The 24,767-nt window shown below is 44.8% G+C and overlaps 1 protein-coding gene across 1 annotated transcript in view; it reads right to left on the bottom strand.

Moving 5' to 3' along the window:
* Positions 1-24,767, bottom strand: part of EXOC2 (exocyst complex component 2) — a 308,760-nt gene that overhangs the window by 261,496 nt on the left and 22,497 nt on the right. The window contains exons 2-3 of the mRNA XM_040353634.1: positions 14,138-14,314; positions 9,722-9,848 (exon numbers count right to left, since the gene is read on the bottom strand). Coding sequence (XP_040209568.1) covers positions 9,722-9,848; positions 14,138-14,314 — 304 coding nt within the window. The remainder of the gene's footprint in view (positions 1-9,721; positions 9,849-14,137; positions 14,315-24,767) is intronic.

The raw sequence follows: 24,767 nt of genomic DNA, 5'->3' as shown, positions 1-24,767 counted from the left end.
TAAAGCATAGGATTTTTGTTCGAAGGGCATTGGGCGTGAACTTGTATTGCACACAAACGGCAAAATTGGCAAAATTGTCGGCCAACAAACACAAGTTTTTCAGCTCTTTAGCGCCAGCCTTTGGGCAACTTCTGCTAATGTAGTGTTATGGTGAGCACGGAATCGGAGCATGCGTGTTTGTACTTTGGAGTTTTTGTCCGAAGGACTTGTGTACACACGATTGAATAATCCGACAACACACATTTGTTGGCGGAAAATTTTAAAGCATGCTATCCAACAATTGTCCACAGAAAATCCAACAAATGTCCAATGGAGCGTACAAACAGTAGTATTTTACGACAACAGCCTATCATCACACAATTCCCGTCAGAAAATCCGATCGTGTGTATGAGGCTTTAGTGTCAGATTGGCCACCTTACTATCACAGTTCTGGTATATTTTTCTGATCGCTGCCATTACTAGTATAAAAAAAAAATTATAAATAAAAAATTCCAGTCATATATATACACACACACACACACACACACACGCTTATAAACACTATAGCCCGGATTCAGGAACAACTTACGACGGCGTATCTCCAGATACACCGTCGTAAGTCTGAATGTGAGGCGTCGTATCTTGGCGCCTGATTCAAAGAATCAGATACGCCAGAATTTGTTCAAGATACGACTGACGTAAGTCTCTTACGCCGTCGTATCTTGGGTGCATATTTACACTGGCCGCTAGGGGCACTTCCGTATATTTCCGCGTCGAATATGCAAATGAGGTAGATACGCCAATTCAGAATGGTACTTGCGCCTGTCGGATTTAGCTACACCGTTTACGTAAGGCGTCGGTCCGGCGTAACTTTACCCCTCATAAAGCAGGGGTAAGTCATGTTAGGTATGGACGTCGGAAACGTCGGAACAGCGTTGCATTTTACGTCGTTTGCGTAAGTCGTAGGTAATTGGGGATGAGCGTAGGTTACGTTCACGTCGACTAAGCATTGAGCCGACGTATCTTGGGGAATATTTGCGACGTGACTCTGAGCATGCGCGCACGCATGTTCCGTTCGGTCACTGCTCATTTCAATACAATTCGCCCACTGCCTGGATCATTTGAATTAGGCGGGCTTACGCTGGCCCATATACGCTACGGCGCCGTAACTTCGGGTGCAAGTTCTTTCTGAATACGCTACTCGCCTGACTAAGTTACGGCGGCGTAGCGCATATGAGATGCGCTACGCCCGCCTAAAGATACGCGATTCTTTCTGAATCCGGGCCCATAACTTTAGCACAAATCAATATACGCTTATTGGGATTATTTCTTACCAAAATATGTAGCAGAATACATATTGGGCTAAATGAAGATGAAGATTTTTTTTTTTTTTTTTTTTTTTAAACAAACACTTACTGTATATTTTTTATAGAAGAAAATAAACATTGGGGTTTTTTTTTCAGTCTTTTTTCATTTATAGTACAAAAAGAAAACTCAGTGGTGATCAAATACCACTAAAAGAAAGCTCTATTTGAGGGGGGGGGGGGGGGGGGGGGAAATTACATAAATTTAATTTGGGTACAGTGGTGCATGACCATGTAATTGTCAGTTAAAGTAACACAGTAAGAATGGCCTGGTTATGCAGGGGGGGGGGGGGTAAATCTTCCAGAGGTCAAGTGGATATGCATGTTATGGAGCAGCTAGAACAATCCTATAAATACAGTATATTAATTGATAATGGTTACATCAGGAGTATGGCATTCCTCCCAGATATTGGACAACTTCATGTTGTATGTGTCTGCTTTCAACACATAGCAAACATACGAAAGGCCATAATACCTAAAAAGGCATAAATATTACCATCCCTACAGTGAACATAACAGTGTTTGCATCAATGATATAGGAAAAGTAGCAGCTCGACGCCAGTCTCCCACATATGTAAACTTTGCAGTTGTGCGGTAGGACATTCATGTTCTGGGCAGATAAAATCAGGGCAGAAAAAAAGGGAAAAAGGTGGCATGCAGCCAGGGCACTACATGCTGCATTTCAACAAGTGTTTTTTTTTTTTTAAACAAAGCTGTCAAAGCCAGCTGTAGATACAATGTGCACAACATACTGCAGCCTCTAGTACTGAATGTCTTTACATGAGAAATGGCTCACATTTGAGTCCAGTATGATACTTAAAATAAAGCGTTAATTTACTGCATAAGTCCAACTCTTTTCTTCTGTTATCTGTTACCTATATTAAATTTATACCGACAGAATTGTAATTTCAAGAATCAGTTTAGAAACTTTTCAAATTAAATGCTTTATCATAAATTTTGCATGGACAAGAGAAAATCTATGAAAACACAGAAATCTTGCCAGGTGCACGGACCTTCATTTTGCCATTTCTGTCAATGGTACGCTTTCAAAACACAACGTAACAAATTAGGCCCCATGCACATGAGACGCTATTACAAACGCCTCTAATCTCAGCTTTTCAAAGGCAAAAACCGGCATTTAAAAAGCCAGTTTTTGCCGTGAATTGCGCAGCGTTTTGCCGCGATTTGCGGCGTTTTACCGCGATTTGCGGCTGTCAGCGTTTATCCCCAAAACACTGTAGACCCTCCCCAAGCTCAGAATCAAACTATTTGTGCCGTGTTTAGCGGCGTTTTGCCGTGATTTGCGTCTAAAACGCAAAAGCTGAAAGCTTCTGAACCCAAAATTTTGGGTTTGGAAAAACGGCCCTAAACCCAACTGCTTTGAAACGCCAAAAAACGTGATCGTGTGCATGGACACATAGGATAACATTAAATGTGTTCAGGGGCAGTTGAAAAAAATGCCCAAATGCCTCTGAACTCGAGTTTAGCAGCGTCTCGTGTGCATGGGGCCTTATAGTTAATTGTAGTTTTCACACACATATTGTATACAAAATCACTTAGGTCTCATTCACACAAGGTGGACTCCGTCGATACGGAGCCGCCAGCTCCCGCCTGCTCAGTGGTATAGTTCTCCGCTGAGCTGGCGGATGACCACTGATCGGGGAGGGCCTTGTGCAGCGCCGCTGTCTCCTATGGAGAGATCTGATGAAAACGAACAGCATGTCCGTTTTCATCAGATCTCACCGATCCGATATGGACGGATGGCAACGTATCGCCATAGTCTGATTTTGGCGGATCGGATGTCAGCGGACATGTCTCCGCTGACATCCAACACTCCATAGAGAGGCATGGAGCGGCCGTTCAGGTCTGCCGACAAAACTGATAGGCGGACCTGAACAGTCCGATTGCGTGAAAGGGGCCTTAGGCTTAAAGATTACTTCAAATTTGCACAACATTACATATAACATTACATATTTTCTAAAGGCAGCCGGAGAATAAAATAGTGCACTTTGACCTACATTGTACATGATGGCCGATGATCTTAACAGATGGGAATTTAATAGTGACTGTTTGTTATGATGCATACCCTTTAAAATAAGGAATTATCCTCTTTTGTTAAGAAAAAGTAACAAACTTCGGTATTTTCCATAGATGGTGCTTTCAAAGCCCCTATAGGCCATCAGTTTAGAGTTGTCCCTGAATAATGGGCCAAAAATGATTGATCTCACTCTGGCTTGCACAGCAATATTTAAGACGTGTAGCACAACTGATGTGTGGCCCCTTTCACATGGGCGGACCGTTCGGTGACCATGTCCGCTGACATCCAATCCGCTCCGCTAAAATCAGACGTCCTGGCGGATGGGATCGGGTGAGATCTGATGAAAACATGCTGTCCGTTTTCGTCTGATCTCTCCATAGAAAAGCAGCAGCGCTCGACAAGCCCCTCCCCGCTTAGTGAGCAGAGAGGGACCTGTCAACCACCGGCTCAGCGGAGATCAACGGAGAGATCGCCAGCTGAGCCGGCGGACTGCTGCAATGGATCCGTCCCTGTGTGGAAGGGGCCTTTATGTTCGTATGTGTATGTTTGGTGGGGGGGGGGGGTAAACTTTTATCACATATAGAATCTAAAAATAATCCTCTATGTAAGAATATTGTGTTAGGTTCTCGTAAATGAGACATCAGGTGTGTCACCTGCCCTCCAGTGAAACTAATAGACCACAGATCAAACTCCATTAGCTTCTTCTCTGGTCACAGCAACCAGGGAATATGAGAGCCGAACTTGGAAGTGATGCAAGGCTCACAACTGCCATGTTCTTACTAGGTAGGGTGAAACCGTGAACAAATGTCGACCAGTCTTCCACCCCTCTACCCTGTGGAACCCATCAAGCCAGTCCCCCATCCTCTGTGTGGAGATGTGGAGCATGGGAAACATGGTGTGGGGGGGAGGGGGAGTAGACAACTGCACACCACTTCATGAAATGCTGCGTTTTATCAACTCATTATTGGACCTAGGAGCCAAGTGCTTTTTTTGATAGATCAACTAATATTTTTCGAAACTTGCAAGAATGTAAACGAGATAAAACTAGAAAATTCACACAAATTATTGGGTAACGATTCTCAGCTCCTTTAAAGGGTCACTAAAGGAAAAACATTTTTTTGCTGAAATGACTGTTTACAGGTAAGGATGAGCTCCGGCGTGTTCGCATTGAACACGTGAGGAGCCCGCCAGGAAGTCGGCACCCGCGCTGCGCTAATCACAGCCAGGCAGACATTTCCCGATCTCTGCAGCCGAGCATCGGGAAATGTCTGCCTGGCTGTGATTAGCGCAGCGCGGGTGCCGTCTTCCTGGCGGGCGAACACGCCGGAGCTCATCCTTATTTACAGGGTATAGAGACATAATAGTTAACAGATTCCTTTTAAAAATGATTAAAAATAGATAAAAACCAATCATATAATGTACCTGCAGTTTAGTTTTGTTTTTGCTGTTGTTTCCTGGTTCTCTGATGTACAGAGACAAAGAGCCAATAGAGGGCAGTGATGCTTTGTAAAACGAAACTGGATTGGTGCTGACACACATTAATCACACCTCCTTGATTAGTCACCACAGTGAGAAATCTCCCAGTGCTGTGGTGATCAGGAAACAGACAACCAGGAAGTGTCCAGAACAGAGAGGAATTACAGCAACATCAAAGCAAAAACGAACAATGAGGACATGAAACCAGGACTGCAGTAAGGTAAAGGAAGCTATTTAGCTAAAAAAAAAAAATTCCTTTAGTTTTTCTTTAAGTGCATCAGCATTACATTTTCATACCATACAGAGGGGTGCTCTCACTTTGGATGTACATAAATGAGCCTGGAGCATGATAACTAGGCATTGCTTTTTACATGCTTTGTCGGTACGTTGCACAAACTTAACTCTGACACCTTGGTAAGCAGTCCGTCTGACCTCCATCGATCCATCAGAATGCATGCGCTTCCATTGTGGAGTCACTCATAAGCTAGTGATAGAACTACAAATATCAGGGTGTCTTGGTGGTGCCTTTAGCTTACGCATGTATTTGCAAATGTGTGCAGACTAAACCCCTGTTTTTAACACATACTGTTTAGACAGGTCAATTTGGTTGTCTGCTGGCTGGTCAGTAAGTGAGCTTGGAGTTTCCCTTGGATTCTGTGACGAGATCCTTCCTCGCCCAGGTCCTGCTCTCCCGACACTCCTCTGCTACCAGTGAGTCAGCTTGCAGATTGCAACGTCTGATGGTCCAGTCATCCAAGGTTCCGGGATCCGAATTACAGCTATGTGCCATTCGGACCCATTAAGAACAAACACCAGGCAGGCTGTATGTAAGTTCCAACAGGACTCTTTATTTTCAAGTACACAGCACACTTTTATACAGAATTTTGGAACATCCCACTCCCAACAACCGCTTTCCTATTGGTCAATTGTAAAGTATATCCAGTCTTCACTCAAGTCCTCCTTGACCATGCAAATGAGGACTTGAAATTGTCAACAGGGATTAGTCTAATAGCTTGGATAGAAAGACTTGTGTATTAAGACAGAAGCCCCAGGGGGTAATCAATGTACACAATAACCCGGTCTACTTAATTACTACCTCTGAGAGGTTACATTGCTTTAGACAATAGAATGCTAATTCAATACAGCTGACAGGAGGCTTCTGACCTTTAGAACAATACAACGTCCCTTAGCGTAAACACATCCATCTTCAACCATACATTCTAGATTCAATTAACCTTCAATCCATAGTTTTTAGCCAGACGGAGTGTCTCCGACACCCGCTCTTAGCCTGCAGAACACAATAAAAGGTATTTCTCTAGCTGGTTCCACTTAGCATTTCAATAGCCGGTGTCCTTGCATTGAATGTCCCTCTCCTGTGTAACAGATGTCAAGTAGAAACACTTTAATATCTCAAGATCCATGACATTACTTCCCCTGGGAGACAGTCCAACAGCCGCAGTGGGACCCAAACAGGTCAACTCGAGGATGTTGGAAAAGTAGTCTTAAGGTTCCAGGACTGTCCGCTGGGATGACCCATCTGCCTTCCTGTTTTGAGGTCCTGGCCCATAATCGGATGGCAAGAGGCTCACATTCAGTCCTCTCCAAAAGCCCCTGTCCCGGCTAGGTCTGTCACACATCACCCCCTTTGGCAGGAGACTAACACTGGGAGAGACCCCAATTCCGGTACCCCCCCAGTACCCCAGATAACTTGTCCCAAACAGAGCATTACTCACCCAGCCAATCTCTGCCTCTCTCAGAGAACACGCCTGCCGCTGGGGAGAGGCCTGGACTGGCCCTTCTCCCTGGAGTCCTTTCAGCCGCTGGAGAGAAGACAGGGTGGCTGGGCTCAGTTCATCATGCCGTTGGGAATCTGGGCCAACTGGCCACCATTCCTGGGGTATACCAGTGGAGACTGCAGTCCCATCCACTGATGCTAGGTAAAAATCCCCCGATGCTTGCAAAGCAAAGCCGACATCCTCCTGTCTCAGTGCTGCACCATGTTCTGGGGTTGTGTCCATGGAGATCGGAGTCCCATCCACTACCACAGGAACCCCCTCTCCTGTTAGTTGAGAGCAGAGGCCTGGGGCACTCTGCTCTGTTGCCAGCTCTTCCGCTGGGTTGCTGTGAGTGGAGACCACAGTCCCATCCACCAATATCCGCTCAAGCTGTAGTGGGGTGCAGCCGCCAGTAGCATCCTGTCCTGCTGCCAGTGATTCAGCTGGGAGTACGAGCTTTACCACCTCAGCTTGTTGCTGGGGAGGGGGGCCAACCGCCCCGGCTCCCTGGAACTCCACAGTTGGTCCCAGTGCTGGGCAGAGATGGCTAGCATTATGCACCCCCAGCACTTCTGCTGGGGGTGCATAATCCATAACATCCTCTGAACAGTCCATACACTCTGTAATCTGTGGCTGGGGAGTGATCGCCATCTTCTCACCCTGAGCCTCCGGAACTGCCGCAGGGGTGGGGCAGAGGTCTTGATCCCTCTGTCCGGTGACCAGCGCTTCAGCTGGGGAAGTTCCTTGTAACTCCACAAATACTGTACTTGGTGCTGGGCAGAGCACAGTGAAGTTTGGCCCTGATACCAGCTCTTCTGTTGGAGGCTCCCCAGGTTGTTCTTCCTCAGCAGAAAAGTCTATCAAATCCCCTGTCTCTACAACTGGTGTCTGGGTATAGAGGTTCACCATCTCCTGTCCATGGAACCCAGAAGATGCTATGGGTACTGAGCAGAGGTTAGCAGAGCTCGGCCCTGCGGTCAGCACTTCAGCTTTGGGAATGGCAAGCTCCCGATTTTCCACTGCTGATTCATCAGCCAGGATTTCATCACTGTCAGCTGATATTTCCTCATAGTCCCAGGTAAAGGGAACCTCACCCTGCTGCTGAGCGGAGTCTAGCAGCTGTTTGTAGGCGATTTCCAGTTCCCATTCCTGAGCGGCCAGGAATTCCAAATCTTCCTGTAACCAGTGCACTTCCGGGACATTCAGTCTTCGCTCTCTGTGCTCCATTATTTCCTCCCAACGCCACTCCCGATCGCTCCCAAAGTTGGGATCCCTGGACATCCTCCAATACAACAATCCCAGGCCATCATAGTCAAAGCCTTCCGTGGGGCTGTCATCCGCTGACCACGGGCACTCTTGGACTACATACCACCGGAGGGCTCTGTAGCTCTCGTCCAACCGCATCTCTTCCCGGATCAGCCTGCTTAACTCTGCTGTCCACTCCTGCTTTGGTTGTTCCCCCAATAACAGCATCCGTACTTCATACTGTGACCAGTACCTTACATGGATGGAGGGGAGAGCTTTTCCCTGGTGTCGCTGCTCGCGGGCTAGCGCTTCTTTCCAGAGTTCGCAGCGGATCGAATCAGACCATCCAAGCAGGACCTCCTCTGATACTGGTCCTCTGCGCTGTATCTGCTTCTCTCGCAACCTCCTTCTGAATTCCTCTTCCATGGTTACTGATATCTGTACCTCTCCTCTTCTTTCATTTGGTGCTGCTTCTTTAGGCGTTGTCACCGATCGCCGTATTTCTGCAATTCTCAGCTCCTGTTGCCGCTCTCGTTCTCTCTGTTGTCGCTCTCGTTCTCTCTGTTGCCACTCTCGTTCTCTCTGTTCCTGCAGCTGGAGGTCTCTAATGGTATTCTGTATGGCCGTCTCTGATGGGTTAGCACCATATAATGCCAACCGTTGTTGAACTCGCTGCTGGAACAAGTCTTCAACTGACCGGGGTCCTGCATCACCATCCCTCTGATCCATCTCGGCTAGCGCAATGATCAGGGTGGCCTTGTTCATCCCACCGGTCCCTCCACGGCTCTCAAGCAAGTCTTTTAGCATGGTTCTCCTCCAGGCTGCATAGCTGGTCATTCATGGTGGTGGTTTGGAGTTGTCCCAGTAACTGGAGAGCAAATCCCACCGCTGCCAACCAATGTGACGAGATCCTTCCTCGCCCAGGTCCTGCTCTCCCGACACTCCTCTGCTACCAGTGAGTCAGCTTGCAGATTGCAACGTCTGATGGTCCAGTCATCCAAGGTTCCGGGATCCGAATTACAGCTATGTGCCATTCGGACCCATTAAGAACAAACACCAGGCAGGCTGTATGTAAGTTCCAACAGGACTCTTTATTTTCAAGTACACAGCACACTTTTATACAGAATTTTGGAACATCCCACTCCCAACAACCGCTTTCCTATTGGTCAATTGTAAAGTATATCCAGTCTTCACTCAAGTCCTCCTTGACCATGCAAATGAGGACTTGAAATTGTCAACAGGGATTGGTCTAATAGCTTGGATAGAAAGACTTGTGTATTAAGACAGAAGCCCCAGGGGGTAATCAATGTACACAATAACCCGGTCTACTTAATTACTACCTCTGAGAGGTTACATTGTTTTAGACAATAGAATGCTAATTCAATACAGCTGACAGGAGGCTTCTGACCTTTAGAACAATACAACGTCCCTTAGCGTAAACACATCCATCTTCAACCATACATTCTAGATTCAATTAACCTTCAATCCATAGTTTTTAGCCAGACGGAGTGTCTCCGACACCCGCTCTTAGCCTGCAGAACACAATAAAAGGTATTTCTCTAGCTGGTTCCACTTAGCATTTCAATAGCCGGTGTCCTTGCATTGAATGTCCCTCTCCTGTGTAACAGATGTCAAGTAGAAACACTTTAATATCTCAAGATCCATGACAGATTCATTCTTGTTTTTTTTTCTAACATATGTGGCCTTCAAAAGCTGCTTGCTGCTATGGCCAGTTATAAGTGGGGGCAGTGGCTTCCTTTTTTGTAGGCTTCCAAGCTGACTAATGTTCACACAGCTGATATATAGGAAACATATGTACTTCAAGGGTCAATCACAACACTTACCGGTCTATGTCTATGCCCAATGGATTGGCTGGTCGCTGAGACAATGGGGATATGCCTTTATTTCTGTCTGTACGCATATCATAATAATTCATTTCTTCTACCCACACCGCTGATGGATCCAAAATACCTAGAAAAAATATATATTCATTTCAAACAGTGTATGGAAACGACTGCATTGATAAACTAAGCTGTATGCAACTGGAAGAGGGGAGAGACAACCAAAAATGTGTGTTCAAAAATTACCCTATAGTAACCCTGTGTGCCATACTCGCATATATATATATATATATATATATATATATATATATATATATATATATATATATATATATATATATATATATATATATATATATATATATATATATATATATATATATATATATATATATATTTGCATATAATAGACAATTATAAAAGTAAAAAATATATATATATTTTTTTACATTTCTTCTACTCAAGAGGTAAAAAGACATTGGGGTTCATTTACTAAAACCGTACAATATCTGGTGCAGCTCTGCATAGAAACCAATCAGCTTTCAAGCTTGTCGAAGCTTAAAGGGTCACTAAAGGAAAAACATTATTTTTTTTTAAATAACAAACATACTTACCTCCACTGTGCAGTTCGTTTTGCACAGAGTGGCCCCGATCCACATCTTCTGGGGTCCCTCAGCGGCTGTCTCTGGTCCTCCCCGCAATTAGTAACCATAGTCATGCGAGAGCTCGCATTGTGGTCACTAATTGCGGGTGCGCTCCCGTGATACAGCGAGCGGCCATAGCCGCTCACTGTATCACTCGGCACCGCCGTGTCACTGGATGGCTGCGCTGCTCTCAATCCATCTGCTCTAGCCAATCAGCGGCCCGGCTGAGCGGAGAAGAGGATATCGGAACCGTGCAGGACTTTCGAGGGGTCAGGTAAGTATAACAGGGGGATCGGGGGGGGGGGGGGTGCGGCAGCAGCAGATGTTTTTTCACCTTAATGCATAGATTGCATGAAGGTGAAAAAATGTTTTCCTTTACAACTCCTTTAACTGAACAAGCTGAAGTTAGAAGCTGATTTGCTAACACGATGGCTGTACCAGATTTTGCACTTTCCGGTTTTAGTAAATCAACCGCAATGTATCTTTTTGTTCATTCATGAGGAGAAAGTACAGTTTTAGTAATCCCTGCAATAGCCAAGTACAGGCTATCAGAGCAGTCATGTGATCCCAGTCTGGTCCTCCTTGCTCTCGATTGTTACAATTAAACCAGGAGCTGTCAGCGACGGCTCAGTCTCCATGATGATGACATGCTATGGACACTACAGTATATGTAATGCTGGCATCAAAAAGTTAAAGTGGTAGTAAACTTTGAAAAAAAAAACCCTGCAAGACAAAGGCATAATGAGCATTGCACACTGGCTCGTTATGAAATACTTACCTTCGATCGAAGCTGTTGCAGCGGGCCCTGCACAGCGCTGTGACCGGCAACATGTCTCCCGAAGTTAGTTCCGGGTTTGCGGACTCAGTGGCTGTGATTGGCTGGAGCCCCAATGACATCACTCCCACGCATGCTCGCTGGAACCGCCGGTCACAGCACGGCTACTGAAGAAACGTCATGAGCAGGCCGTTTGTTCAGTGCACATGTGCCGATGACGTTGGCACATGCGGATACAGAGTGTATCTCCAAACTGTGCAAGTTTCAGAGATATTCATGGTACCTACAGGTAAGTCTTTTTATAGGGCTTACCTGTAGGTAAAAGTGGTGTACAGGCATACCCCACTTTTAAGTACACAATAGGGTTGATTTACTAAAATTAGAAGGCGCAAAATCCGGCTCACATCTGCATAAAAACCAATAAGCTTCCAGGTTTTAATACCAAAGCTTTGTTGAACAAGCTGGGGTTAGAAGCTTATTGGTTTCTATGCAGAGGTGAGCCTGACTTTGCACTCTCCAGCTTTAGTAAATAAACCCCATTGTGTAATTAAAAGTGGGGTATTCCTGTAACAGGGTTTACAACCACTTTAATAAGGTATTGTATGGCAGCTGAAACAACCATCAGAATTGCCACATGCAAACTTAAAGGGGTTGTAAAGGTAAAAAAAAAAAAATTCCCTAAATAGCTTCCTTTACCTTAGTGCAGTCCTCCTTCACTCACCTCATCCTTCCATTTTGCTTTTAAATGTCCTGATTTCTTATGAGAAATTCTCACTTCCTGTTCTTCTGTCTGTAACTCCACACAGTAATGCGAGGCTTTCTCCCTGGTGTGGAGAAAGCCTCTTGAGGGGGGAGGGGGCAAGCAGGCAAGTCAGGACACTCTCTACTTTGCAGATAGAGAAAGGAGCTGTGTTTTAGTGGGCGTCCTGACTCTCCTGCTCGCCCCCTCCTCCCTCAAGAGGGTTTCTCCACACCAGGGAGAAAGCCTTGCATTACTGTGTAGAGTTACAGACAGAAGAACAGGAAGTGAGGATTTCTCAGAAGAAATAAGGACATTTAAAAGCAAAATCGAAAGGATGAGGTAAGTGAAGGAGGACTGCATTAAGGTAAGGGAAGATATTTAGGGGGAAAAAAATTACCTTTACAACCCCTTTAAGAAAGAATGAAAACAGTACTATTATTAGTTTATTCAAGAAAATACAAGATTACAGGAACCTATTATTTTGTGTGTGCCTCAAACGGCCAGCTTATTACACTAAGGCCAGCCATACATGGATCGATATTGAACTGGCCAAGCAGGGACGGGCCAAGTTTCAGGCCATGTATGGGCAGGGTAGTTGTACAGAAGTTGATCTGCAAAATGTCTGTTTATTCAGCTCTGCTGGTGATGGTCAGTGTATTCTGACAGCAGAGAAGCTTCACCACGGTCAAAAAACAAAAAGGCACAGTGGAAGGATATCCCCATCCACCTCAAAAGGGTGGATAGGGGGAATCAAGACTTTTTTTTTCAGATTTGGAAAATGTACAGAATCTCACAATTATATTGTCAACTGACAGCTACATTCTTTAAAACATTCAGGAATGGGCAGGGTTTTATAACAGTCCACAAAACTGACTGTGGCTTTACTGGCAAATTCATGTCTACTGGTCCTGACCTACATAAATACAAAATACTATAAATACCATAAGCATAATTATGCCCTGTATAACCAAAGGCTCTGGGCTTTTTACCTTCATGCATTCTATGCAGTGGTATTTAGGTTTTGTGCTGCCCTAGGCCTGACTAAACTCGTGCACCCCCTAATTTAAATATGACCCACCCCTTCCTGTCAAGGCCACACCCATTGCTGTTTAAGACCCGCCCTTCCCTAAAAAAAAGTGTTGTGTATAGTTCTACTTTAGGCACAAAATTCTGCAAATTTTATGGAGAAGACTAAGAAGATATAACCATGCCAATTGTGAAGCAGAAAATACATAGCACAGTGAGGAAGGTTTGTGGTTCAGGATAATAGGACGGTCAAAATTAGAAGCTCCGCCCCCCACAGTTGCAGAATGCTGGCCGGAAGCAGTGTGGCTTCTTTACGGGGGCACTAGACTAATTACCTCTCTGTCCAGTACGCCCCATAAGACTGGCGCTACACTAACAGTATAGCGCAAGCCGGCGGGGACTCTTTCCATACTGCCCCCCTGCAACGTGCTGCCCTAGGCCTGGGCCTTCTTGGCCTAGGCCAGGATACAGCCCTGATTCTATGTATAAAGGTAAAAAACCTTCAGTATGCTGCCTACCTCCCACAGCCCCCCTAATACTTGACATAGCCCGATCCTGATCCAGCGATGTGCACAAGAGCAGCTGCTTTCCCAGGTATCTGCCTCCTTATTGGCTGTGAGACACTATCTCCTGCTGCTGTCAATCACAACCAGTGAGGAGGGCGGGGCAGAGACCCGCTCTGTGTCTTATGGACGAGTGCCCCCGTAGAAAGTGACTTGCTATGGGGGCATTCTGAGAAGAGGAGGTGGCAAGATCCCCAGTGGGGGACCCGAGAAGAGAAACCATTGCATAGAGCAGATAAGTATAAAAAAAAAAATGTATTTTTATTCAACCTTTAATATGACTTTATCACTTTCCCACTGACCCCTCTAGGCCCTTTAAAAGTTCTAAATGCCAGGAGGCAGAGGCGAGCACTCAAGTCATCTGACTGCCGTGATTGGTTCTCACAGCTGTCACATGATCGGAAAGATCCCGATCGCAAGTATGTATCGGGAGCTTTTTAATGCCCACCAGCGATTGTGTCAGGAGCATGCAGGGCATGTGCTCTCAACACAGTTTCATATTTGAACAAGGTCGCATATATGTGGCCGCTCAACCTGAAGGCCCACTCGCCGACCAGAATCTAACTTTAATTCTGTACTTTGATTAATTTTAATGGCATAAAAAGTGATTTTTTTAAGTATATGTACTGTGTTGATGAGGGTAATTTAAATAAATTGTAGGTTACTTACCAATTTTGTCAGGCTTGAGTAACTTAAAGAACACTGTTGAGGTTCCTTTTCCCCCAGATTTGGTGGTAACAATGATGTCCCCTTTGTCATTCTTGTCCTGTCCAACACGGCACACTATTTTACTGGCAGAGATCCATTCTGCAGTGAGAAGACAGTTGTGTCCACAGATGGTCAAACCTGCAGAGTAGAAGTTAAACATGAGGTAAGAAAGGTATAGTATAAAGCATTATTGTACAATTTTTGTTTCCTTGAATCCTGCGTTTTATATCACTGCTACGATTAAATAACATCTAAAAAGGGAAAAATACAGTTTACAAAATTTAGACAAATCCATAATCCAGCCAAAATGTTTGTGTTTTAGATAGAATGCGGGAGAGTTCGAACATCTGTCAGATTTTTATTGATTTCTGTGACTACATTGGGGAGATTTCCCTTCACCACGTTCCTGTGACACCAGGAGCAAGATACAAGGGGAAGCAGGGTCATTAGGACAGAAAGACACAGACTAGAATACAAAGCCTTACATGTTTCCCATCATTTAGGTGTCTATACTAGCGATGTTAAAATTCATAACTAAGCCTGACTAAGCACAATACTGCACTCCAGACAACACTGGATGTTGTATTCCATTCTAATATTAACTCTTAAAATAGGTATGAGTTTTTGGATACAACAGTCTTACTGGAATCAAAACATTATTTCCCAATGCTTCAACAATCACAAAAAAAACTAATTCCATTAATGATAAACCTCTTTTTCAAAGAAGGAAAACCTCTCTGTAATAATGATAGAGTGTCCAAAATTGGGGTGCTTATTGTTGCCCCCCCCCCCCCAAAAAGCAAAAAAAGTTATTAGGACTGGTTCTTAAAGCAGAGCTTCACCCAAAAATGGAAGCTCCACTTGTTCACCTAAACTGATAGGACAGGCAAGGGGAGAAGCAGCCAAGAGGAGCTTCAGAGATTCACAGCTCAGGTATGAGAATCTGTCCACAGGACAACTATAATGCCGCGTACACACCATCACTTTATGTGATGAAAAAAAAAACGACATTTTCTGTGAAGTAAAAAACAAAGTTTTTGAAACTTCAATTTTCAAAGACGAAGTTGCCTACACACCATCGTTTTTCTCACAATGTTCTAGCAATGCGAGGTTACGTTCACCACGTTTTTCCATTGAAGCTCGCTTCATAACTAGCTTCTGGGCATGCGCGGGTGTAAAAACGTCGTTTTAAACTACGTTTTTTGCTACACACGGTCAATTTCTGTGAAGTAAAAAATGACGTTTTGAAAAACGACATATAAAATTGAAGCATGCTTCAATTTTTTTTTTGTCGTTTTTCACAAGACATAAAACTACGTTTTCCCCCACACACGGTCATTTAAAGTGACGTTTTTAAAAACGTCGTTTTTTTTTTCATCACATAAAGTGATGGTGTGTACGCGGCATTAGTTGTGCACTCCACAAATCTGGCCTTTATGGAAGAGTGACAAGAAGAAAGCCATTGTTGAAAGAAAACCATAAGAAGTCCCATTTGCAGTTTGCGAGAAGCCGAATGGGGGACACAGCAAACATGTGGAAAAAGGTCAGATGAGACCACAATAGCATTTTGGCCTAAAAGCAAAACGCTATGTGTGATGGAAAACTAAGGCCCCATTCACACCTAGGCGTTTTTACGCCTGAAACGCACTGCTCACGAACGCGAGAGGGCAGAATTAACATTGTTTCCTATGGTGCCTGTTAACACCTGAACGCCTGTCGCGCGAAGCTCAAACTAGTCCCGGACCTTTTTTTGTCGCGCGAATCGCGCGACATAGGCGTTTGAGCGTTTTTTTTACCATAGAAAGTAATGGGAAACGCGCGAATTGAGCGTATCGCGCGACAGCAAGCGTTTTTACGCGCGTTTTGACGCCCATACAGCTCCAAAACAAAACAGGAAATGACATATTTTTTTACAGGAACTTGTGAAATCACCATTTTACTTTACTTGCAATAAAGAAAAGTCACATTTTTATCAATGGAGGCCGAATTTGATAGAACCCTTTCCATGCTGGAGCCTGAAAATTTCATCAGGATGGTGAAGGAGCACCCCTGTCTTTATGACAGCAGGGCACCGGGCTACAAAATGAGGACCACCCGTTGGGACGCTTGGTGTTCAATTGGGAGCCAAATCTATGAGAACTGGGCACGGATAAATAAGTCCCATGATAGCAAAGGTAAACTCTATCAAAAAACATAACAGAAATACAAAATGCCACTAATGAAATAATGGAATGATTGTTTGTCGTTACAGTAGGCATTTATTACCGTACCAATATGCTGTTAAGTTTAAAAATGTGTCTTTACAAATATGACTATTGTGCGGTCATGCGACATGGCTTATAAACATAAATTGCGTTCTCTTCTTCCCACAAATAGAGCTTATTAACCAGTTCCCGACCCGCTCATGTACATATACGTCAGCAGAATGGCACGGACAGGCACATCAACGTACCTGTACGTGCCCTGCTTGACGGGGGTCGGGGGTCCGATCGGGACCCCCCCCGGTACATGGCGCGGGTCGGTAATCTTCAGGAGCGTTCCGGGATGCGGGGGCGGCAGTTCGTTTTTGTCCGCCCCCTCCGGATCGCTCCCCAGCCAATCAGCTTCCTCCCCCGCCCTCCTCTGCCTGCATTGTAAACACAGGCAGAGGAGGAAGTGATGTCACCGCTCCTCCCGCCGGTATTTTCGTCCGGCGGAGGAGCGGAGACATCACACAGTGAGTACACAAGCACTACACTGACACACAGACACATAGGCTTACGATCCCCCCCTGGTCACCCCCCGATCGCCCCCACCAGCCCCCCCCTGTCACACCGTCACTAAATTGCAGTGATCATTTACTGATCACTGCATTTAGTTTCAGTGTGACAGGCAGTTAGTGTCAGGCAGTTAGTGTTAGGTCCAGGATAGCCCCCCCCCAATAAAGGTTTTAACCCCTTGATCACCCCCTAGTTAACCCTTTCACCCCCCTTTTTCCAGCGTCACTAAGCGATCGTTTTTCTGATCGCTGTATTAGTGTCGCTCGTGCCACTAGGTAGCTAGTTTTTTTTTGAGGTTCGCCGCCATGTTTTTATAGCGTTAGAAAATTTATGGGGGTACCTAACGCTATAAAAACATGGCGGCGAACCTCAAAAAAAACTAGCTACCTAGCGGCACGAGCGACACTAATACAGCGATCAGAAAAACGATCGCTTAGTGACGCTGGCAAAAGGGGGGTGAAAGGGTTAACTAGGGGGTGATCAAGGGGTTAAAACCTTTATTGGGGGGGGGGGGTAGGGGGCTACACTGGACCTAACACTTTTAACCCCTTGATCACCCCCTAGTTAACCCTTTCACCCCCCCTTTTGCCAGCGTCACTAAGCGATCGTTTTTCTGATCGCTGTACTAGTGTCGCTCGTGCCACTAGGTAGCTAGTTTTTTTTTAGGTTCGCCGCCATGTTTTTATAGCGTTAGAAAATTTATGGGGGTACCTAACGCTATAAAAACATGGCGGCGAACCTCAAAAAAAAAACTAGCTACCTAGTGGCACGAGCGACACTAATACAGCGATCAGAAAAACGATCGCTTAGTGACGCTGGCAAAAGGGGGGTGAAAGGGTTAACTAGGGGGTGATCAAGGGGTTAAAACCTTTATTGGGGGGGGGGGGTAGGGGCCTACACTGGACCTAACACTTTTAACCCCTTGATCACCCCCTAGTTAACCCTTTCACCCCCCTTTTGCCAGCGTCACTAAGCGATCGTTTTTCTGATCGCTGTATTAGTGTCGCTCGTGCCGCTAGGTAGCTAGTTATTTTTTGAGGTTCGCCCGCCAGGTTTTTATAGCGTTAGGTACCCCCATACATTTTCTAATAAAGGTTTTAACCCCTGATTGCCCCTAGAGTTAACCCTTTCACCCCCCTATTGCCAGCGTCACTAAGCGATCGTTTTTCTGATCGCTGTATTAGTGCCGCTGGTGCCGCTAGGTAGCTAGTTATTTTTTGAGGTTCGCCCGCCAGGTTTTTATAGCGTTAGGTACCCCCATACATTTTCTAATAAAGGTTTTAACCCCTGATTGCCCCTAGAGTGAACTCTTTCACCCCCTACTGCCAGCGTCACTAAGCGATCATTTTTCTGATCGCTGTATTAGTGTCGCTGGTGCCGCTAGGTAGCTAGTTATTTTTTGAGGTTCGCCCGCCAGGTTTTTATAGCGTTAGGTACCCCCATACATTTTCTAATAAAGGTTTTAACCCCTGATTGCCCCTAGAGTTAACCCTTTCACCCCCTATTGCCAGCGTCACTAAGCGATCATTTTTCTGATCGCTGTATTAGTGTCGCTGGTGCCGCTAGGTAGCTAGTTATTTTTTGAGGTTCGCCCGCCAGGTTTTTATAGCGTTAGGTACCCCCATACATTTTCTAATAAAGGTTTTTAACCCCTGATTGCCCCTAGAGTTAACCCTTTCACCCCCTATTGCCAGCGTCACTAAGCGATCGTTTTTCTGATCGCTGTATTAGTGTCGCTGGTGCCGCTAGGTAGCTAGTTATTTTTTGAGGTTCGCCCGCCAGGTTTTTATAGCGTTAGGTACCCCCATACATTTTCTAATAAAGGTTTTTAACCCCTGATTGCCCCTAGAGTTAACCCTTTCACCCCCTATTGCCAGCGTCACTAAGCGATCGTTTTTCTGATCGCTGTATTAGTGTCGCTGGTGCCGCTAGGTAGCTAGTTATTTTTTGAGGTTCGCCCGCCAGGTTTTTATAGCGTTAGGTACCCCCATACATTTTCTAATAAAGGTTTTTAACCCCTGATTGCCCCTAGAGTTAACCCTTTCACCCCCTATTGCCAGCGTCACTAAGCGATCGTTTTTTTCTGATCGCTGTATTAGTGTCGCTGGTGCCGCTAGGTAGCTAGTTATTTTTTGAGGTTCGCCCGCCAGGTTTTTATAGCGTTAGGTACCCCCATACATTTTCTAATAAAGGTTTTAACCCCTGATTGCCCCTAGAGTTAACCCTTTTACCCCCTATTACCAGCGTCACTAAGCAATCATTTTTCTGATCGCTGTATTAGTGCCGCTAGGTAGCTAGTTATTTTTTGAGGTTCGCCCGCTAGGTTTTTATAGCGTTAGGTACCCCCATACATTTTCTAATAAAGGTTTTAACCCCTGATTGCCCCTAGAGTTAACCCTTTCACCCCCCTATTGCCAGCATCACTAAGCGATCATTTTTCTGATCGCTGTATTAGTGTCGCTGGTGCCGCTAGGTAGCTAGTTAGTGCCAGTAACACTTACACCCACGCGCAAAACATACTCCCCCCATATGTGGAATTACACCCCAAAATACATTCTGCTGCTTCTCCTGAGTACGGGGCTACCACATGTGTGAGACTTTTTGGGAGCCTAGCCGCGTACGGGACCCCAAAAAACAATCACCGCCTTCAGGCTTTCTAAGGGTGTAAATTTTTGATTTCACTCCTCACTACCTATCACAGTTTCGAAGGCCATAAAATGCCAAAATAGCACAAAACCCCCCCAAATGACCCCATTTTGGAAAGTAGACACCCCAAGCTATTTTCTGAGAGGGATGTCGAGTCCATGGAATATTTTATATTTTGACACAAGTTGCGGGAATATGATAAACTGATTTTTTTTTGCACAAAGTTGTCACTAAATGATATATTTCTCACACATGCCATGGTTATATGTGGAATTGCACCCCAAAATACATTCTGCTGCTTCTCCTGAGTATGGGGATACCACATGTGTGGGACTTTTTGGGAGCCTAGCCACGTACGGGGCCCCGAAAACCAATCACCATCTTCAAGATTTCTAAGGGCATACATTTTTGATTTCACTCCTCACTACCTATCATAGTTTTGAAGGCCATAAAATGCCAAGATGGCACACAACCCCCCCAAATGACCCCATTTTGTAAAGAAGACACCCCAAGCTATTTGCTGAGAGGCATGTTAAGTCCATGGAATATTACATTTTTTTGCCCCAAGTGATTGAATATTGACCAAAAAAAAAAAAAAATTACAAAACGTTGTCACTAAATGATATATTTCTCACACATGCCATGGTTATATGTGGAATTGCACCCCAAAATACATTCTGCTGCTTCTCCTGAGTACGGAGATACCACATGTGTGGGACTTTTTGGGAGCTTAGCCGCGTACGGGACCCCGAAAACCAATCACCACCTTCAAGATTTGTGTGAGTGAAATCAAAAATTTATGTCCTTAGAAATCTTGAAGGTGGTGATTGGTTTTCGGGGTCCCGTACGTGGCTAAGCTCCCAAAAAGTCCCACACATGTGGTATCCCCGTACTCAGGAGAAGCAGCAGAATGTATTTTGGGGTGCAATACCACATATAACCATGGCATGTGTGAGAAATATATCATTTAGTGACAACGTTTTGTAATTTATTTTTTATTTATTTTTTTGGTCAATATTCAATCACTTGGGGCAAAAAAAATTAAATATTCCATGGACTCAACATGCCTCTCAGCAAATAGCTTGGGGTGTCTTCTTTCCAAAATGGGGTCATTTGGGGGGGTTGTGTGCCATCTTGGCATTGTATGGCTTTCAAAACTATGATAGGTAGTGAGGAGTGAAATCAAAAATTTATGCCCTTAGAAATCTTGAAGGTGGTGATTGGTTTTCGGGGTCCCGTACGCGGCTAGGCTCCCAAAAAGTCCCACACATGTGGTATCCCTGTACTCAGGAGAAGCAGCAGAATGTATTTTGGGGTGCAATTCCACATATAACCATGGCATGTGTGAGAAATATATCATTTAGTGACAACTTTGTGCAAAAAAAAATCAGTTTGTCATATTCCCGCAACTTGTGTCAAAATATAAAATATTCCATGGACTCGACATGCCTCTCAGCAAATAGCTTAGGGTGTCTACTTTCCAAAATGGGGTCATTTGGGGGGGTTTTGTGCTATTTTGGCATTTTATGGCCTTCGAAACTGTGATAGGTAGTGAGGAGTGAAATCAAAAATTTGCGCCCTTAGAAATGCTGAAGGCGGTGCTTGGTTTTCGGGGTCCCGTACGTGGCTAGGCTCCCAAAAGGTCCCACACATGTGGTATCCCCGTACTCAGAAAAAGCAGCAGAATGTATTTTGGGGTGCAATTCCACATATAACCATGGCATGTGTGAGCAATATATCATTTAGTGACAACTTTTTGTAATTTTTTTTTTATTTTTATTTTTTTGTCATTATTCAATCACTTGGGACAAAAAAAAAAAATATTCAATGGACTCAACATGCCTCTCAGCAGTTTCCCTGGGGTGTCTACTTTCCAAAATGGGGTCATTTGGGGGGGTTTTGTACTGCCTTGCCATTTTAGCACCTCAAGAAATGAGATAGGCAGTCATAAAATAAAAGTTGTGTAAATTCCAGAAAATGTACCCTAGTTTGTAGACGCTATAATTTTTGCGAAAACCAATAAATATACGCTTATTGCGATTTTTTTTTACAAAAGACATGTGGCTGAATACATTTTGGCCTAAATGTTTGACTAAAATTTAGTTTATTCGATATTTTTTACTTTTTGTTATAAGAAAAATCTTTTGTTTTCAAAATTTTCGGTCTTTTTCCGTTTATATCGCAAAAAATAAAAATCGCATAGGCAATCAAATACCATCAAAAGAAAGCTCTATTTGTGGGAAGAAAAGGACGCAAATTTCGTTTCGGTACAACATTGCATGACCGCGCAATTACCAGTTAAAGCAGCGCAGTGACAAATTGTAAAAACACCTTGGGTCTTTAGACAGCGTATTGGTCCGGGGCTTAAGTGGTTAATGGTGGTATTTGATCCCCTCTGTGATTTTTAATAATCCAACAATGTAGTGACATTTTTCAAAAAAAATATTATTTTACACATCTTTAATCTAAAAAAAAAAAAAAAAAAAAAATTCAATCGACCTAGCGACTACAGCGGCAGGTGGGGACGGGGGCTACACAGGACCTTACACTAAACTGCCTGCAGTGATCAGTAAATATATGTTCACTGCATTCATTGATACTGTGACAAGGGGATGGGGGAGTGGATTGGAGATCCAAAAGGGGATTGTGCCTACGTGTACTGGTTTCAGTGTCATCACTTCCCTCTTCCTGTGTTTACACAGGAGGAGAAAGTGACACGCAGGGGGACACATATAGAGCCACTTAACCCCCGGATGTACCCTGGGGGTCCTGATCGGACCCCCAACCCACGTCTAGGCGGTCACTTACAGGCCCTTTATTAGACCACAGAATAAATACATAAACTAAGTTTACAATTGATAGAATGTCACTAATATAAAATGGCACACAATATGATAGGGCTATTGAACCCAATGATAAAACTGTATCAAAATAAAATTAGAATGAGACTTCTTAAAACATGAATCATTTTTTATTTTTTTTCCGCAAAACAGCATAGTAAAGATTATATTTCACAAAATAAGCGTGTCAAAAGCTGAAAAGTTCAATAAATTCAATGGAATTGAGCTGCCAAGGGACCTGCCCTTCAGGAGAGACAAAGTATGCCGCATACTGTTCACGGACATGTGTCCCCTGTGTGTTCCCACGTACACCAGTCCAATGAGCTCTTTCCAGAGTCTCATGGACTGGCTCCTCGTAATCTAGACCATCGCGCTGCCTGACAAAATTGTGCAAGGCACACGCCGCTTCTACAGCACTAATGGCATTTTGCATGTTGAGGACAATCGGTGTGTGGAGAACCCTCCACTTGTTCGCCAAAATTCCAAAAGCACACTCAACTACGCGGCGTGCTCTGCTAAGCCGGTAGTTGAATATGCGTTTCTCTTCGTTCAGATTATGTCCTGAATAAGGCCGAAGTAGGTGTGTGTTCAGAGCAAAAGCCTCATCACCCACAAAGACACTTGGTAGGGGAGGGCCGTTTGTGCCCGGGAGTGGACTATTTTGTGGAAGGTCCAGACCATCCGTTCGAAGTAATTGCCCAAAAGAGGAGTTCCCAAAAATCGCTGAGTCTGCACTACTTCCATAGGAACCAATGTCAATATAGGTAAAGCAATAATTGGCATCAGCCACAGCCATTAAGACGAATGAAAAGTATTTCTTATAATTGAAATACTGGCTCCCACTAGCCATGGGCTTAACAATCCTGATGTGTTTCCCATCGATCGCTCCTAGACAATTCGGAAAGTTACAGCGTTCCCAGAATACTTCGGAAATTTTTTCCCAGTCCTCTGCTGCCGGTTTTTTAAACACAATGGGTTTCAGGACTTCCCAAATGGCACTGCAGGTGTCCCGAATTATATAACTGGCAGTAGATCTTCCAATACGAAACGAGTAATGCAGACTTGCAATCGATTGTCCAGTTGATAGATACCTACAAAGAAAATAATATATATTATTTTATTTTATTTTTTACAGTGAAAATGCTAAAACTCAAATGGAAGAGCATACGGGACGCCTACGCTCGCCAGCTGAGGGCACAGCGGGAGCAGCGGCGAAGTGGGAGTGGAGCATGTTCGGTAAAAGAATACGTTCACGCAAAGGAATTGGAGTTTCTGAGACCGGTGCTGGATTTGGGGAGGTAAACCATTATCTGTACTTTGCTCGGTAAACCAAATGTTTAAAATTATTTTTGAATACATGATTTCTTTTTTCAGTACTGAAAGCTGCTGGGACGAGGCTGCCACAGCTGTAGTAGACAGAGAGAGCGTGGCAGAGAGAGGGGACAGAGAGAGCGTGGCATCGGGGGATCAAGCGATGGCTACTCTGGAGCCGGAACCGCAGCACTCCGAGGCATCAAATTCTAATGCGACGAGACCACTTGCAGAGCAGTCCCCAGTTAACATCGCGCATATTGGACCTCCGCATGCTCTGCGTAGGAGGGCTCCTGCTCCGGATCCAGCCCTGGATCGTATGTTGGACATTATGACAAACATGTCTGACCGGATGAGCAATAGATCATATGGCCAAAATGTAGCAAAATGTCTGGGGGAACTAATCGATAAAGTTCCCCCAAATCTGCAAGCGGTGGTGCTGTCCTGTACGGCTAGATACATCTCGACATTTATACCCCCGACAGAAGCTGACGATTTATCAGAACCACCACCACCCTATGGCCCATATGCCAATAAACGGACCGAGCATGTCCCAACACCACCCACGACCCATTTCTCCCCACCACCCGTTACCCTTTGGACAGGACCACAGCTTTCCGACCAACCTCCTCGACCAACACCACCACCGACTTCTGCTCACCATCCTTTGACCACCACTCTATCTCATTTACCTCCTGTGCCAACACCTTCCACTCACACTTCTCTGAATCCTTTTCCTTATACACAACCTTCTTCTTACCACCCTCATTCTCCTTTTCCTCATCTCTCAACACCACCTGTCACATACAGTACTCTGCCTCCTACAACACTTTCTTCTTACCACCCACCACCTTCTACTTACCCTGCGTTAACGACTACACCTACATCACATTACCCACATCGACCGAGACAATCGACTTTCAGGAATGCCCCAACACGAACACCACCACCACCACAAGCAACACCACCTTCCAATTGGTCAGGGGAAGACAGCACCACCTCCACTTGGCCCCCTTTTGCCCACGCACTGTCGGT

Source organism: Rana temporaria, chromosome 5 (genome assembly GCF_905171775.1).
Source record: "Rana temporaria chromosome 5, aRanTem1.1, whole genome shotgun sequence".
NCBI classification, from domain to species: Eukaryota; Metazoa; Chordata; class Amphibia; order Anura; family Ranidae; genus Rana; species Rana temporaria.
Note: the sequence above shows the minus strand (reverse complement) of the source record. Positions and strands in the feature narration are given on the sequence as shown.